This window comes from Athene noctua, chromosome 13, assembly GCF_965140245.1.
Source record: "Athene noctua chromosome 13, bAthNoc1.hap1.1, whole genome shotgun sequence".
Classification (NCBI taxonomy): Eukaryota; Metazoa; Chordata; class Aves; order Strigiformes; family Strigidae; genus Athene; species Athene noctua.
In genome coordinates, this window is record NC_134049.1 from 4,873,061 (window position 1) to 4,887,273 (window position 14,213).

General features: G+C 36.2%; 1 protein-coding gene across 1 annotated transcript in view; it reads left to right on the forward strand.

Annotated features, from left to right (window-relative positions):
- TRPM7 (transient receptor potential cation channel subfamily M member 7) overlaps nucleotides 1–14,213 on the forward strand; it is a 61,798-nt gene that overhangs the window by 22,659 nt on the left and 24,926 nt on the right. Inside the window, exons 2-12 of the mRNA XM_074917651.1 lie at nucleotides 2,098–2,177; nucleotides 4,505–4,543; nucleotides 4,981–5,179; nucleotides 6,859–7,072; nucleotides 7,363–7,487; nucleotides 8,095–8,266; nucleotides 9,113–9,287; nucleotides 11,077–11,200; nucleotides 12,032–12,104; nucleotides 12,385–12,485; nucleotides 13,383–13,517. Coding sequence (XP_074773752.1) covers nucleotides 2,098–2,177; nucleotides 4,505–4,543; nucleotides 4,981–5,179; nucleotides 6,859–7,072; nucleotides 7,363–7,487; nucleotides 8,095–8,266; nucleotides 9,113–9,287; nucleotides 11,077–11,200; nucleotides 12,032–12,104; nucleotides 12,385–12,485; nucleotides 13,383–13,517 — 1,437 coding nt within the window. The remainder of the gene's footprint in view (nucleotides 1–2,097; nucleotides 2,178–4,504; nucleotides 4,544–4,980; nucleotides 5,180–6,858; nucleotides 7,073–7,362; nucleotides 7,488–8,094; nucleotides 8,267–9,112; nucleotides 9,288–11,076; nucleotides 11,201–12,031; nucleotides 12,105–12,384; nucleotides 12,486–13,382; nucleotides 13,518–14,213) is intronic.

Here is a 14,213-nt window from a genome sequence, read left to right on the forward strand (position 1 = left end):
TAAATACGTATACACATATATAAAATTTATTAGACTTCTGATAAAGTTCGAGAAGAGATAAATGTGTTTTGAGCCCAGCTCATGTAAGGCACAGGTGTCCTAGGAAATATACAGCTTCTTTAAGGAAAGTAATGTGCTTCTCTTATCCAAGAACTGAGGAGAATGCTACTGAAAGATTAGAGATTAATTTTGAGGACAGCAGAGGAAGGGACCTTTTCTTTCACAAGTCAGTCACTTCAATCTTCTGCTCCAAAGGAGAAGGAAAAAAAACAAAACAGAGGGAAAAGCACCATAAATGTAATAGAATCCTTCATAACACCATGTTTGCATATAATGTCTGATATCCTCCTTTTCCCTTGCTAGATCTTATTTTTTTTCTCCTTTGCAACAGCGTTCTTTTCTATGCATAGGGAAAGGAGATGGGATAGTAGCAAATAATTGCTTTGACTATTTTATTCCAGGCATTTAAAATATTAACTGAAATGTAAAATATACAATGTGAGTGTTCATTCTGTTGTTTACAGCTCCTCTTCTCTGCCATGATTCCTCCCTGTGGATTGTGCATCTACCTTTCTCTTACCCATCTTTCTTTCTCGGGAAGTGCCTGTACCCTGCAACTTTCCATCCTCCTTGGAAGAGACTGGTGGCCCTCTTAATGTGAAGACAGAAACTGGAGCAGCAGTTTGTTGGTGTTTTGACAGATTAATAGTCAAAGTTCACTAAAACAAAATCTTGGAAGGAGATAATGATCAATAATGTGGGAAAGGTCTGCAGAGTCTGGGAAATGTTTTGAAAGAGAGTGGTCAGTTGAGGAGCAGTAGTTTTAATTTTTAATTAATTGTTTTAATCCAGGGGACTGTATTAAAACTAGCTGCTAGTTACAACTCTTACTTGTAATAATTTCTCTGTATTATCTTAAACTGATCTTGAGTTTACGGTGACTGAAAAACCATCTTCTTTACTGAATGTTCTGAAAAAAAATTCTGAAATTTCTTCATAGCTTCCACAGACCTCTATTTAGATACCTGTGAATAATACACATTGGTCTTTTTTTTTCCCCTCGTTGTAAAACAGAACAGGTATGAAATTTCTGAAATTTTTCTAAAAGTGAAATGTAAATGTAGAACAGGGCATGCTGTTGCCAATGAAGAAATTGTAGTGTAATCTTAATAAGGATTTAAAGCAGTATTGCATAAGGTTCAAATTTGGCATCCCAAGTTTTCTTCTTGTTTTTAATTACTATAAAAGTCATGTCTGAGTTCCTTTCCCACTGTATTGCTGGAACATGATGTAGACATTGGGCATTATGCATATTGTTTAGCATGTAATGCTGAGATTATCATGTAAGATAATGTTACATGGTTGTTTAAAGCAACTGAAGTGAAATTATGTCCAGCTATTAGAATAGGTAAGCATTTGAGGAAGTAAACATCCTTAATTTCATGTTTCGGAACATCTTTCAAGTTTAAGCTTAAAACACAGTTTAGAGATGCTAATTAAATTTGTTTATTGAAATGAAAAGTTTCTTGATGAAGAACAAAGGTTATGATCTATTTATTACTACTAGATTTGCCAATATTGTTAGAAAACTTCCTTACCCACAATTTCAAGATGAAAATTTTACTTTATTAAAGAGGGAGGTAGATGAAATTACTGTTCTCAGTGTAGTGAAGTTAATTTAAAAAAAATTTTTTTTTCTTAGCAAGGTAGGTAAACAGTATATTTTGAAATTGTCGGGTTGTTTTGGTACATCTTTATTTGCATATTGCAAATTTTTGCTATTAAATGTTAGCTTTGAAAAAATATTTCTTTGGATTTTAAGGGTTTCGTGTATAAAACAAGTTACATGATTCTGGTTATGTCAACTTTTAGGCAGTGAGAGATGCTTTTACAGAGTCATACATGGTTTTGGTAGTTTTTGAGAGACAGCAAAACATTAAATGACAATTTAACTTTTTTGTTAGATGCTACCTGCCTTCGTCTTTAAGTAAAAAGAACCCCTTCATATTCTAATTCTTGTTTCCTTACAAAACATTTTCCATTGCAAAGTTTATATGATTTGTATTTTGTAATACTGTTACACTTTTTATTTTTCAGTCCCAGAAATCCTGGATAGAAAATACTTTCACGAAGAGGGAGTGTGTGTATATTATACCAAGTTCAAAAGACCCCCACAGGTAAATGAGAAATGATGCAGTAACTCATTGCTGCTCTTTAAAATTTAAAAAAGTCAGTACTGTAAAGAGAGTGTATAATAGATTTTTGGACTAACTAATTTATCAATACTATCTTTAGTTCACTCTTTAGTGACTGAGCATTTGTCACTGTGTCTAGCTTGGATTTTTGTTTTTCTGAAAGTACTTTGGCGTTGCAGAAATCCTTAGTATATGTTCCCCTGTTCTCTTTGCTGCTTCTTACCCGTCCTCCTAGCGATGTCTATGGTGTGTCTACACTGGCGGGGGGGTTGTAAATTTTTTTTTTCTGGTGGCATAGTTCTGAAGTCAGAAAGTCTCATAAAGATATCTTCTACTGGAATTTAAAGAACAGCAGTGAGTGTAGGGTGAAGTGTAAAAAGAAACTTGACAGTACAGGAAAAAGGGATGAAGAATAAAGAAAAACAAGAATTGTGGTGGGGGAAAAAAATAACAAAACAAAGGCTGAAGAAATACTTGCTTCCAGGGAGGATAGATAAAATAAGAGCAGCTCGGCTATCAAAAGGTTTTAAGTGGTATCTAGTAATTTTTCATTCTTAAGTTCTGTAAGGAAAAAAATGAGGCTGAAAAATAGAGAAATACATTTCTAGAGGGAAGGCTGAGACTAAGGAAGAATATTTTGCATATCTCACGGGCTGCTTTTACCTTATGCTAAATTAGAGATGTGAAATCAAGCAAGTTAGTGATACCTCTAACATATCTAATTGGTAGTTTCCCTTCATTAAATGTTAGGTATAATTTAAGAGTTCCTGCAATGGTTGGATTCGATATGCTCAGTCATGACATCTGTGTCACAGATCAAATAAAGTCAAATTGAAAATAGTTTCAAAATTGTATTTTAAGGCAGTCTTGTTTCCTAAAAATGTTTACTATTGTCATTATGAATTTCAGATTATTTTTTTTTAGCCTCATATATTTGAGAGCAACTGAGAAACCTTTTCTTCTGAACTTCAGAAAGCTTCTATTTCAGTCTTTTCTGTTTAAAAAGTTAGGCAGAATCTTATTTTTCTTTTAAGAATATTGTTTTTAGGCAGAAAGAGAACAAAATAAATGCTTTAGAATTTTTCAGTTATTGTAAATAATTCACCACATTCCTTGAAACCATGTGACATGAGAAGCTTTTAGAATTTATAGCCATGATTGTAGCACATGGAAAATTTGCAAATGCAAACAAAGCAATTAGGAAGCTGTTAAAATTTCCAGGACACTTCACAAAGAACAAAATGGTCTTTAACAATTGCACTTTTATTTTAACCCATTTGTAGCAAAAAATGGACTTTACCACTTTCTCATCAGATTTTGTCCCTAAGTTTCTAAGAATTGCTTACTGTTGTTTGTGAATTATGCATAAATTAATCAAATATAGATGGGAGTATTTGGTATGTTTTGTTGATTTGTATATTTTAGTATGGATAATTATAATTTAATAACTGTTAAGATCTAAAGCTGTAGTTCAGTATTAAAAACACAGATGATAAATAACAGTGTAACTTCTGTAGAGTACAAAATTAAACAATGGTTTATGCTCTAGGTCTGAAAACAGTGTAAGACTGCTGTATAACACCAGTATTTGTAGGCTTTTGCATACTAGCTCTTAAAACATAATTAGTTCACAGCTGCTTATGAAAATGATGGAAAACAGTTGTATAAATTTATCTCTATGCCAATTTTAAATGTTAAGAAAGCTGTTAGCAAGAAAACATGGAAAATGTTTAAGGTGGAAGAGGGTAGAAATTATATAATAAACTTTACGTGAAGACACTACTGTATAAGGTTTTTTCAAATATATGTTTTTCTGTACATGCAACTCAGAAATGATCAAAACCTTCCCACACAGGCAGTTCAACCTGGATGTGTAGTAGAAGGATGAATTTGTAGAACAGATGCAGAATAGTTAGAATGAATCCAAGAAAACACTGGTCTGTAAGTAACTTCTCAGCATCTAACAAAATGTTTCAGTTTAAGTACTGCAGATAATCCAATCTGAAATATTCCTGGGCTACAGATATTGATCGTTCAAAGCCTGAAAACTCACCTGAAGTCTCAGGACTGAAGCTTTTGCCTCTCTATGCATTTTTATTTGCCAAGTATACTACAGTCATGTAAAATAGCACAGACAAGTTAACATGTTCAAAAACAGGCAAACTTGAGCAGCGTGTTTTCCACTTGCCGGCCTTCTCTTTTGTTCAGTAACCTTTCTGTAAGCACATGAAGTGGTGTGGTCTGTTGTGTCTCCCCCCACCTTAAAACTGAAGCTGAAGTTTGCTCATATCTTTAAATATTTCTTATAGATGCCTTCCAGGATGTCAGATTTGTCAGCAGCTTGTCAGGTGAGAGTTCTTTCTAATTACAATGTTTATGATTTTCTTTCCCATTAAATCAGCCCTTTCGTCGTAGGATTTTAAAGTTTTGATCAATGTTGCAAATGACAAGTTGGTGAAAGGTTAGGTATAATACAAATACAGCTAATTAATAAAGAACTGCAATATGTAGATCACAGATTGGCTTCAGAGAATCAGTTTCTTCTGGCCTCCAACTTGCTATCTCAATGAGCTTCGATATTTTGCATAATAATTATGTATTGTAACTAATTCTTGCTATAAATATTTACAACAACAAGGCTTGCTCTGGAAAAGAGGTTTATGTAACATTTAGAATCTGCTTTCTAAATCGGGTGTATCTTTGTTATAGATAAAAGAAATTCTTCCCTCTTGTTTTCTAATAATAGTATTGACTCAAGTATTCTGAATTCTATGGTTGGGTGCAGGTGCTGTTGTGGCCGCTTGGTCAGACAACATGCTTGTTTTACTGCAAGTCTTGCTATGAAATACTCCGATGTGAAGCTGGGTGAAAACTATAATCAGGAAATAGAAGAATGGTCAGTGGAAAAACATACAGAACAGACCTCTACTGATGCTTACGGTGTCATCAACTTTCAAGGTGGCTCTCATTCTTACAGGGCTAAGGCATGTATGGTGTTTTCTTTTTTCTTTTCTTACTCTAAACATGTTGATAGAGGTTTAACTTTTGAAATTTAAAACAATGTTGCCCATATTGTGACAAACCAGTGCCCTCTACTATTCTATACTAGTGTTTTTTTTAATTGTGATCTGAATTCTTTCTAATTAATCTCCATTTAAAAAAATTTTTTTTTTGTAACGAAAGTTGCTCAGTTCTATCAGAATTAGTTGGATTCATGTACAGGCTTACCCTCAAATTGCAAATGGTGACAAGAATTCTTAAATCACGTCACCAAAACATTGCATTAAGAATTCAGTGTCACTGTCTCAGATTTTGTGAAAATATAGCATCTGTGCTGCTTGCTTACTCACTACTGTTAAATTTTTATAGGGCCTGTTAAGTAACATCTGCTATCTTACTTAACCCTCTATTATAGTTGTCAAACCTTGAAAAAGAATTTAAAGTTCTTGACAGATGTGGAATATGCTTCTTTAGTAGATTTGTTCAAAATTATAAAAGCTTAATTGTACTGATCAGAATAACTAATTTTTTGGGGAGAGGGACTTAGTTAAAAACAAGCATAGCAATAAATTAAAATTTTGGAAGCCAACTCTGTATTCACAAGTGCATGTGTAATGGAGGAGAATCTAGAAAACCGGAAATTCTGACATACTCTACACAACCGTTTTGTAAAAGATTTCTAGTTGTGGTAGAAGTGATTTAATGCTCATGCAGTTACAAGCTGCAAGGGGTTCTGATGGTGTGGCTCCGATGGCCAAACTGAAGTGCTTGGGTGAGGGAGCTGTGTTCTTCAGGCAGCTGGCAGAGCCCTGAAGGAGAGTCCAGTGCTCTAGGTCAGATCATCTCCAAGGAGGGCTTTTAGCAGAATTCTTTCATGTTTGTAATAGCAGTGTATGTGCTCCTTTGTATGCTTAGCATAGCTTGAAATTCCTGCAAATCCTTTTGCTTTGCAAACCCTAGGAGTACAGAAATAGCAAGCTGCCTGTACTCATTTCTGTGCTTACTTCTGCAGAGTTGCTATAGTCAGTTTATTGGAATAGTGATGGTGTTTTGATTAGAACTTGACTCAAGTAGGGCTTAATTTCTGCATAATGTTCCTGCCTCTATTGAATAACTTGTATTAAAGATGCATCATCAGTATTTTTAACTGATCAACCATTTACTTAATCTTACGCTGTTAAACACAGCTAGTTTTGACGTTTTCTAATAAAGAAGGTTGCTTTCCTTCTTACCAGGAATAGGGAAGGAAAAGCAAGCAACCATCTTTCTGTAAAACTTTTCACAGAGGACGTGGAAGCCTCTCCCCAGTAGATGGCAGAACTTTTATAAATATTTCTGATTTTCATCTAGTTTAGAAATCATCCACTGCTTTCATAAAGACTCATTTTTCTAGGTCACTGTGCCAGTAGGATGGAATAACATCATCTTGCTATAGTCATTCCCTTTCCAAAAGTTGCTTTCAAAAAACTGCCTTGTCCCTAATTCTGGAGGACATAAAGTAAACTTGTTCATTTATTGCATCTGCTGTGTTTGGAGAAAGTGAATTACATTTTTCATAACCAGGAATAGGGTAATATATCCTGAAATATTTGCTGGTTCTTCCTTTTACACATTGATTCTCTGATGATTTAAGAACCTTTTAACTCTCTCCTTGTGCCTGCAGTATGTGCGATTGTCATATGACACTAAGCCTGAAGCTATCCTGCAACTTATGCTTAAAGAATGGCAGATGGAGTTGCCGAAGCTTGTTATATCTGTACATGGGGGCATGCAGAAATTTGAACTTCACCCACGCATCAAACAGTTGCTTGGCAAAGGTCTTATTAAAGCAGCAGTAACAACAGGAGCCTGGATTATAACTGGAGGAGTGAACACAGGTAAAGAAGTGTCAATGAATGTGCACAGTTAACTGGATTACAGTTTGTAAGAGCTGAAAGATTTGATGGATGTATAGCCTCATCTTAAAGCAAAGTAAATTTGTTTGGTCAAGTGAAATTAAAAAATACATTTTGAACATGTGTAGTTCAAAGTGGGCTGGTGTTTTGTCTTGTAAAGATAAACAGCACAAAGTTGGGGACCCTTAAAGGCCCAGTTTAACTAATAACACAGTTGTATTTATTAATAAGATGCAGCATTCAATACATTGAAATATTTTTGTGCACAACAGGTGTTGCAAAACATGTTGGTGATGCTCTAAGAGAACATGCTTCCAGATCATCTCGAAAGATTTGCACTATTGGGATTGCTCCGTGGGGAGTGATTGAAAACAGAAATGACCTTGTTGGAAGAGATGTAAGGATAAATTACATAATTGAAATAGTGATTTACCTGACTTATTCTTTGACAAATCTGCTCAAGCGTGTTTTTTCACTTGCTTTGCATCATTGGAATGCTTGCTTTACTATAACGATACATTGACATCTGTGACTTATGCAAGATCGTTAGTGTAAACAAGTTGCAAAATGAAAAGGCACTAGAGGAGGAGCTTGTTCTCAAGTACTTAATCCTTTTTTCTTTCCTACTGATATTACTGAATCGAATAACAAAAACTCCATAAAGTATTACAGAGAATTCACATTTACAAAGGATGATAAGTTGAAAAATTTTGATGTGGAGTCTTCAATGCTACTGTTTGCCAAAGCAGTCACAAGTTTTCCCCAAAGAAACCTTTTCAAAGGATCTTTTCTCTGTTACCCTTCAGAGCAGAATCCTTTTGTGGCATAGCTGTCTGCTTTCCTGCACAAAGAGTTACAGCTGTTGCTGTATCCTGACCCACAGCATGCTTGTATGTGTCAGTGCTTCTTGTTGAACCACCAGTTCTTGTGTCTAGACAAAAAGTTTCACAGAAACAAACGTGAATCTTTACAAGTAAAAGACATTGTTGTGTGCTTATACTTAGGTGGTTGCTCCGTATCAAACCTTGTTAAACCCATTAAGTAAACTAAACGTCCTAAATAACCTCCATTCCCATTTCATTCTGGTGGATGATGGAACAGTTGGAAAGTATGGAGCAGAAGTTAAATTGAGGAGAGAACTGGAAAAAACTATTAATTTGCAACGGATCCATGCAAGTAAGTCATTCTGATGCCTGAGGGTTCAGTGTTACTATGCTTTAATGAAAAAGGTTCAAACAGCTGAATGAGGAAGTAGAAAAATTATCAATCCTCTGTTTATGTTTCAAGTCTGAACGATGATTTTGCAAATTTCAGCTGCTGCTTCGGACAATATTTAGATATTGCTGGTAGATTTAGGATTTCTCTGGGACTAGGGAGGAGGGTTCTTTTGAATAAAGTTGTCAGTTTTACTCTGATAAAGCTTACGTATGTCACTTTAGTTATTACTGGTCTGATTCATTAATGGTTTTGACACTGATCACTTGTAGTTTCACAATAGGGCAATTTAGTTTGTAAAACGTCATCTGTGTTTGTGCAAAGAAGCCATGACTTCTTTTGGTGTTTTTGCAATTATGGAGCAACATGTGTGTGCTTTTTCTCTTCTAGGAATGTTTTTGCAATGCTCATGTCAGCAGGAGAGGGTTTCCATGTAACTATGTTCAAATTGTGTATGTGTTGTCATCTTTGGAAACTGTTTGGGGGGGAAGGTAGAAGGGGAGTTCCCTAAAGAAAAAATGTTCATTTTTCTGCATTAGTTTGTGAATATTTCTGAGAAAAATCTCTTCTGTTTTGTAGACTGTATTCCACTGTCAGCTTCTTTGCAGTCCTTTACCCCAGCCCAAATAGAAACAGTGCTTGAAACTGTGCGTTAGCAATGGTCAAAACATCTGGCAGGCAGCATTTAAATTTTTATTCGATAGAAGGGACGTACTTGATTTATTAAATATGTAAAATCAATCTTAGCATTCCCTATACACTTACAATGTTGTGTCTGGTTTTTATTATTTATTTGCAACTTTATAGGAATTGGCCAAGGTGTGCCTGTGGTGGCACTCGTATTCGAAGGTGGCCCCAACGTCATACTCACAGTTTTAGACTTCCTTCAAGAAAGTCCTCCTGTGCCAGTGGTTGTATGTGAAGGAACTGGTAGAGCTGCAGATATACTGGCGTATGTTCACAAGCAAACAGAGGAGGGAGGGTAAGTCCTAGCACTGCTAGCTAAACTATCAGTCGTACATAGATGGGTTTGGAGACCATTCCTTAATGAATTTGTACAAGAGACTTTCCTGTGGAAAGACAAAGGCTAAAAACAAAGAGTGTAATCTCGCCTGTGATGCAGCTTTCCAGGTTTGCTGCAATAATAGCTCTTGGTTAAAGACCAAAACTTTTCAGTTTTAGGTCCCTCCCACGTGCCTTGTACCAGTTGCACTAATTTCTGTAGCATATGCTTGCTTTAGCAGTACTTACAAAAAGCATAGTAAAAGTGCACACACCTGTGTGCTAAACTGGGGAAACATCTTACGTGTAACTTCAGTTATATGCAGTAATTTTGTTACACTGTTGTAACTAGAGGACCCGTCTCCCAGTTTAAATGCTCTGTCTGCTTCAACTTCAAATTTTAACTAAGCCAAAGTAACTTAAGTGATTAGTGTGACTGTTTTTAAGTGTGCACGACAGAGTTTTCCTCTACACAAGTCAGAACTGATCAGACCTTCCAGAGATGACCAGAGATGAGAGAATAACATAGACAGTAGTATGTTACCAAACTGCTTGAAAGTATCACTTGCCTACGTTGAAAGGAAATACTTTAATGTAGTTAGCGGCCGCACAGTAGTAACTTCTCTGAAAAGGGATCTGCTGTGGTTTAATCCCACCCAGCAACTAAGCACCCCACAGCTGCTTGTTCACTCCCTGCCAGGGGGATGGGGAAGAGAATCGGAAAGGTAGAAGTGAGAAAACTTGTGGGTAGAGATGAAGACAATTTAATAGGTAAAGCAAAGGCCCTGCATGCAAACAAAGCAAAATAAGGAATTCATTCACCACGTCCCATCTGCAGGCAGGTGTTCAGTCACCTCCAGGAAAACAGGGCTCCACCATGCGTAACGGTTACTTGGGAAGACAAACGCCATCACTCTGAATGTTCCCCCCTTCCTCCTTCTTCCCCCAGCTCCATGTGCTGGAACATCCCTGGGGGCAGCTGTGTCCCCTCCCAGCTCCTCGTGCACCCCCAGCCTCCTCGCTGGTGGGGAGGGGGTAGCAGCAGCAAAGGCCTTGGCTCTGTGTAGGCACTGTTTGGCAATAATGAAAACTTCTGTGCATTATCAATGCTGTTTTCAGCACCACTCCAAAACATAGCCCAGTACTAGGTACTATGAAGAAAATTAACTCTATCCCAGCCAAGGATCAGAATGAGTTTCTATATTGTTTCTTCTGAGCAGTCTTAAATCTGAACTTTTTACACATTTCTGTTCAGTGTTTCTGTTTTAAGTGTAGTTTCAAATAGTAGAAAGGATGTGCTTGGGCTCCACCATACTTTGTGATTTCTAATTAGTTGCCAGACTTACATAAATCCTTAAACATACTGGGTTCTTGTTGCAGGGAGTGCCTCAGAACCAGGAGTCAGGGATCTAATGTAGCAGTAAACCAAACAGCGTTGTCCATAGTAATATCAGAAGCAGGTCTTATTCAGAGAAGTGAGTACTTAAGTATTTTGTGTCAAAATCTTTTAGTTGTGTTTCTCAGAATTGGCTGTGGGAAGGAAAGGGAGAGGAGCTGGGTTACTTTTATGAGGCAGTAGTAGAAAAGTTGTAGATTAAGCAACCTAACTTCATTCTAAAGGTTACCCAAGATTTTGCCACTGAAACGCTAATAAGCATAATATAGATAGCAGGACTTTGAATGGACATGTTGAAACTAATTAAATGCGTTGTTGTTGTTACTGTTCATGTATAACAATGTGCTTTCCTGTTTGTTTGTTTCGATCTCAGGAATGTTCCCGAGGGTGCTGAGCCTGAAATCATTTCAACCATCAAAAAGACATTTAACTTTGGTCAAAGTGAAGCAGCTCATTTGTTTCAGACGCTGCTGGAATGCATGAAAAAAAAAGAACTTGTAAGTAAATCTTGCCATTAAAAAATATTTATGCAAGGTGCATGCATTTGTGAATGCGTTGTATATGATCAAGAGTCATTCAGAAATCTTTCCTGGACATAGTGCATCTTCCAGTTAAAGAAGATGGTCAAATACAGTTTTCATGTACACTTTATCTCATGGCCAAGAGAGACTTAATTCTTTGATTATTTCTGGTAATCTGATTTGTTAGTGTTTCCAAGGATATTTGTTTTCAGATGACAGGATTCTGATTTGTTTATAGTGTGTATGTATTTTGTATTTACATTGCTGTCCTTCCTTGCTTTGATTTTTGAAAACCTCGAGACATTTTTTTTACTTTTTTTGATCTTTTAACTATGACTGCGCTAACAAAGGTCTACTATCACTGCATGCTTAAAGCAAAAGCACTTTATATATAGCCTGAGTTCAGGTCCTGGTGTCTCAATTGGAGATCACACTGCGCTGTCCTGAGGTTTAAAGTGGTCATATTTGGCTAAACATGTTGGCCAGCAAGAGGGCTAAGCAGAAAACTGGGGGGTGTTTATAGACAATAGAGAATTGTAATCATAGTGGGGAAAAGAAATTTAAATTGTTTGAAGAGTGTGAAGGGTTTCTGCTGTGCTTTTTCTCATAATTATCTTGTATGGCACCCAGTTAGGAAAACAAAACAAGTGCACACGGAAGGTAAGTTTAAATTGAGCATAGGCTTAAATTGCATCGAGATGATTTTTTAATGTATTACAATTCCTGACATAAAAGTCTGGAGCTAATCACCCTTGCCTGAAAAAAAACCCTCAAAATATGTTTTCCCCCTTTTACCCTTTTGGACAGATTACGGTTTTTCACGTTGGGTCAGACGAGCATCAGGACATTGATGTTGCAATACTTACAGCGTTGTTAAAAGGTGAGACTTCGAATTTTAAGAGCATTTGAAACCCCCAACTACTGTTGTTTGGTGTTTATATGATGGTTTATTCATAAAATACTATAGTCTTTAGTCTTTAGTACTTTAAGCAAATAATTATCCATGTTTTCTCATTATATAACACCATAACGTGTCACAAAAGGACAAAATATAATGTATAACTTTGTGGTGGATTGCTTGATTTGGCCCTTTTAGGAAGTAGGAATGTTTATTATCTTATTTTTTAATTATTTTTTTTTAATTGTTTTTGTTTCTTAAGGCACGAATGCATCTGCATTTGACCAGCTTGTTCTTACGCTTGCATGGGATAGAGTTGACATAGCCAAAAATCATGTTTTTGTTTATGGACAACAATGGCTGGTATGTAATGGTCTGGATTAAGTGGAATGATATCTTCTAAAAAAGAGAAACTCAACTTACTGTAAAGAATGAATCTTTTGACTTTTGTAAAGAGAGACTGTAGAATACTGACACATTTTATTTTGAGGACAGTAATTTTTGCTACTGCATAGTCTTATAGCTGTTTTGTTATTGTGTAGTTGAAAATAGTCCAAAAATTTTAGAAATGTGCTAAGTGTTCTGAATAACTAGGGGAGAAAAGACATTGTAAAAGGTGGAAGTTGAATTCATGTTAGTCAGATGCTCTTTCTTCCTTACAGTTGTATGGTCATAGGAAGTTCTTAAGAAGCATCTAGTAAAATGCACTGTTGGCAGCACTGCAGTGTTTTTTGAGGGGGAGGACAAAATGTCTATTTCTTGTACTCTGCAAATCAGTTTGAAAACTACATTGGGGATCTTGCCTTTTTCCCATGTTAGTCTGAAAATAAAACACAATCTTACGTGAGCGTGCAGTCAACAGTACATACGTTGTTGATAGCAGTGATGGTTCTGGGCATTTGTCTTTGAAGCAAGTTGTGCTTTAAATGTTTTAAGTCTTTGTGTTTTATCTAGTATCGATCTCTGAGAACAGCTTAACTATGTTATACCAAATGTCTACTTAGTCCTATGTACTGTGTCAGTAGGAAATACCTATGGAAAAGACTTGCTGATTGTGTCATCAGAATATTCTCTCGTAATTGCATGAAGGTCAGGGGGCTGTTCTGAACCAAGGATGACATCTTTGTATCTGTAGATGTATAAGGTTTCCCCAGTCCTGTAAATGAATGAGGTTGATACATGATCTAAATACACTTACTTTTGTGATGTCCTGCTTTACTGGTTTTCTCTGGGCTCTACCTTGTTATTTATTTGTTGTAGGTCGGCTCTCTGGAACAGGTTATGTTAGATGCCCTTGTGATGGATAGAGTTGCATTTGTGAAACTTCTGATTGAAAACGGCGTAAGCATGCACAAATTTCTTACAATTCCAAGGCTGGAAGAACTTTATAACACAGTAAGTGAATGATTGCTTTTTAAGCTACTTTTAGAACAGCTTTTTGGTTGCTCAGCATGTTGTATACTGGGCCATGTGCACCAGTCTGAAGGTGTTGATAGGGAAGGCTGCCTTGCAGAGGTTAGAGTTGAGAAGTGCATGCTGTCTGGCTGCTTTGTAGTGTCACAGCTGCTTTCTGCCTCTCCAGAAATATTTTGTTAGCGGGATGTTCATCTGTGTCTGATGTTGGGGATAGATACTAAAGGGAGAATTGCAGCCTTGTTGTGGAACATATGAAATGTGTAAACTACAGTGGGAAAGAGAACAAGAGAAAGTCAGATAGGTGAAGCTTGTGCACAAAATAGGAGGTCTACAGATAGTACTGTTAGGGCTTCACAAGATGAATTCTGTCTGTAGCAGTTAATATTTTCATAATAGTTGTAAAAATAAGTTTATTTTGTGAACCCTTCATAGTTATAAAATATTGCTTAGAAAAATGTTGCTGTAGGTGTTGATTTAATAGTTTTACAGTAATTTTGATTAACACTATCTAATAGAACAAGACAAAAAACCTTCCACCAAAAGGTATCTAATGCGAATAGTACAAAAATATGACTTAGGCTCACGTTAACCTTCTCATTAATCTGCTTTTGACCAAAAAAAAAAAAGAGGGAAAAAAGGAATTCTTTAACTAATGCAGCTCTGTAAAGGAGTCCA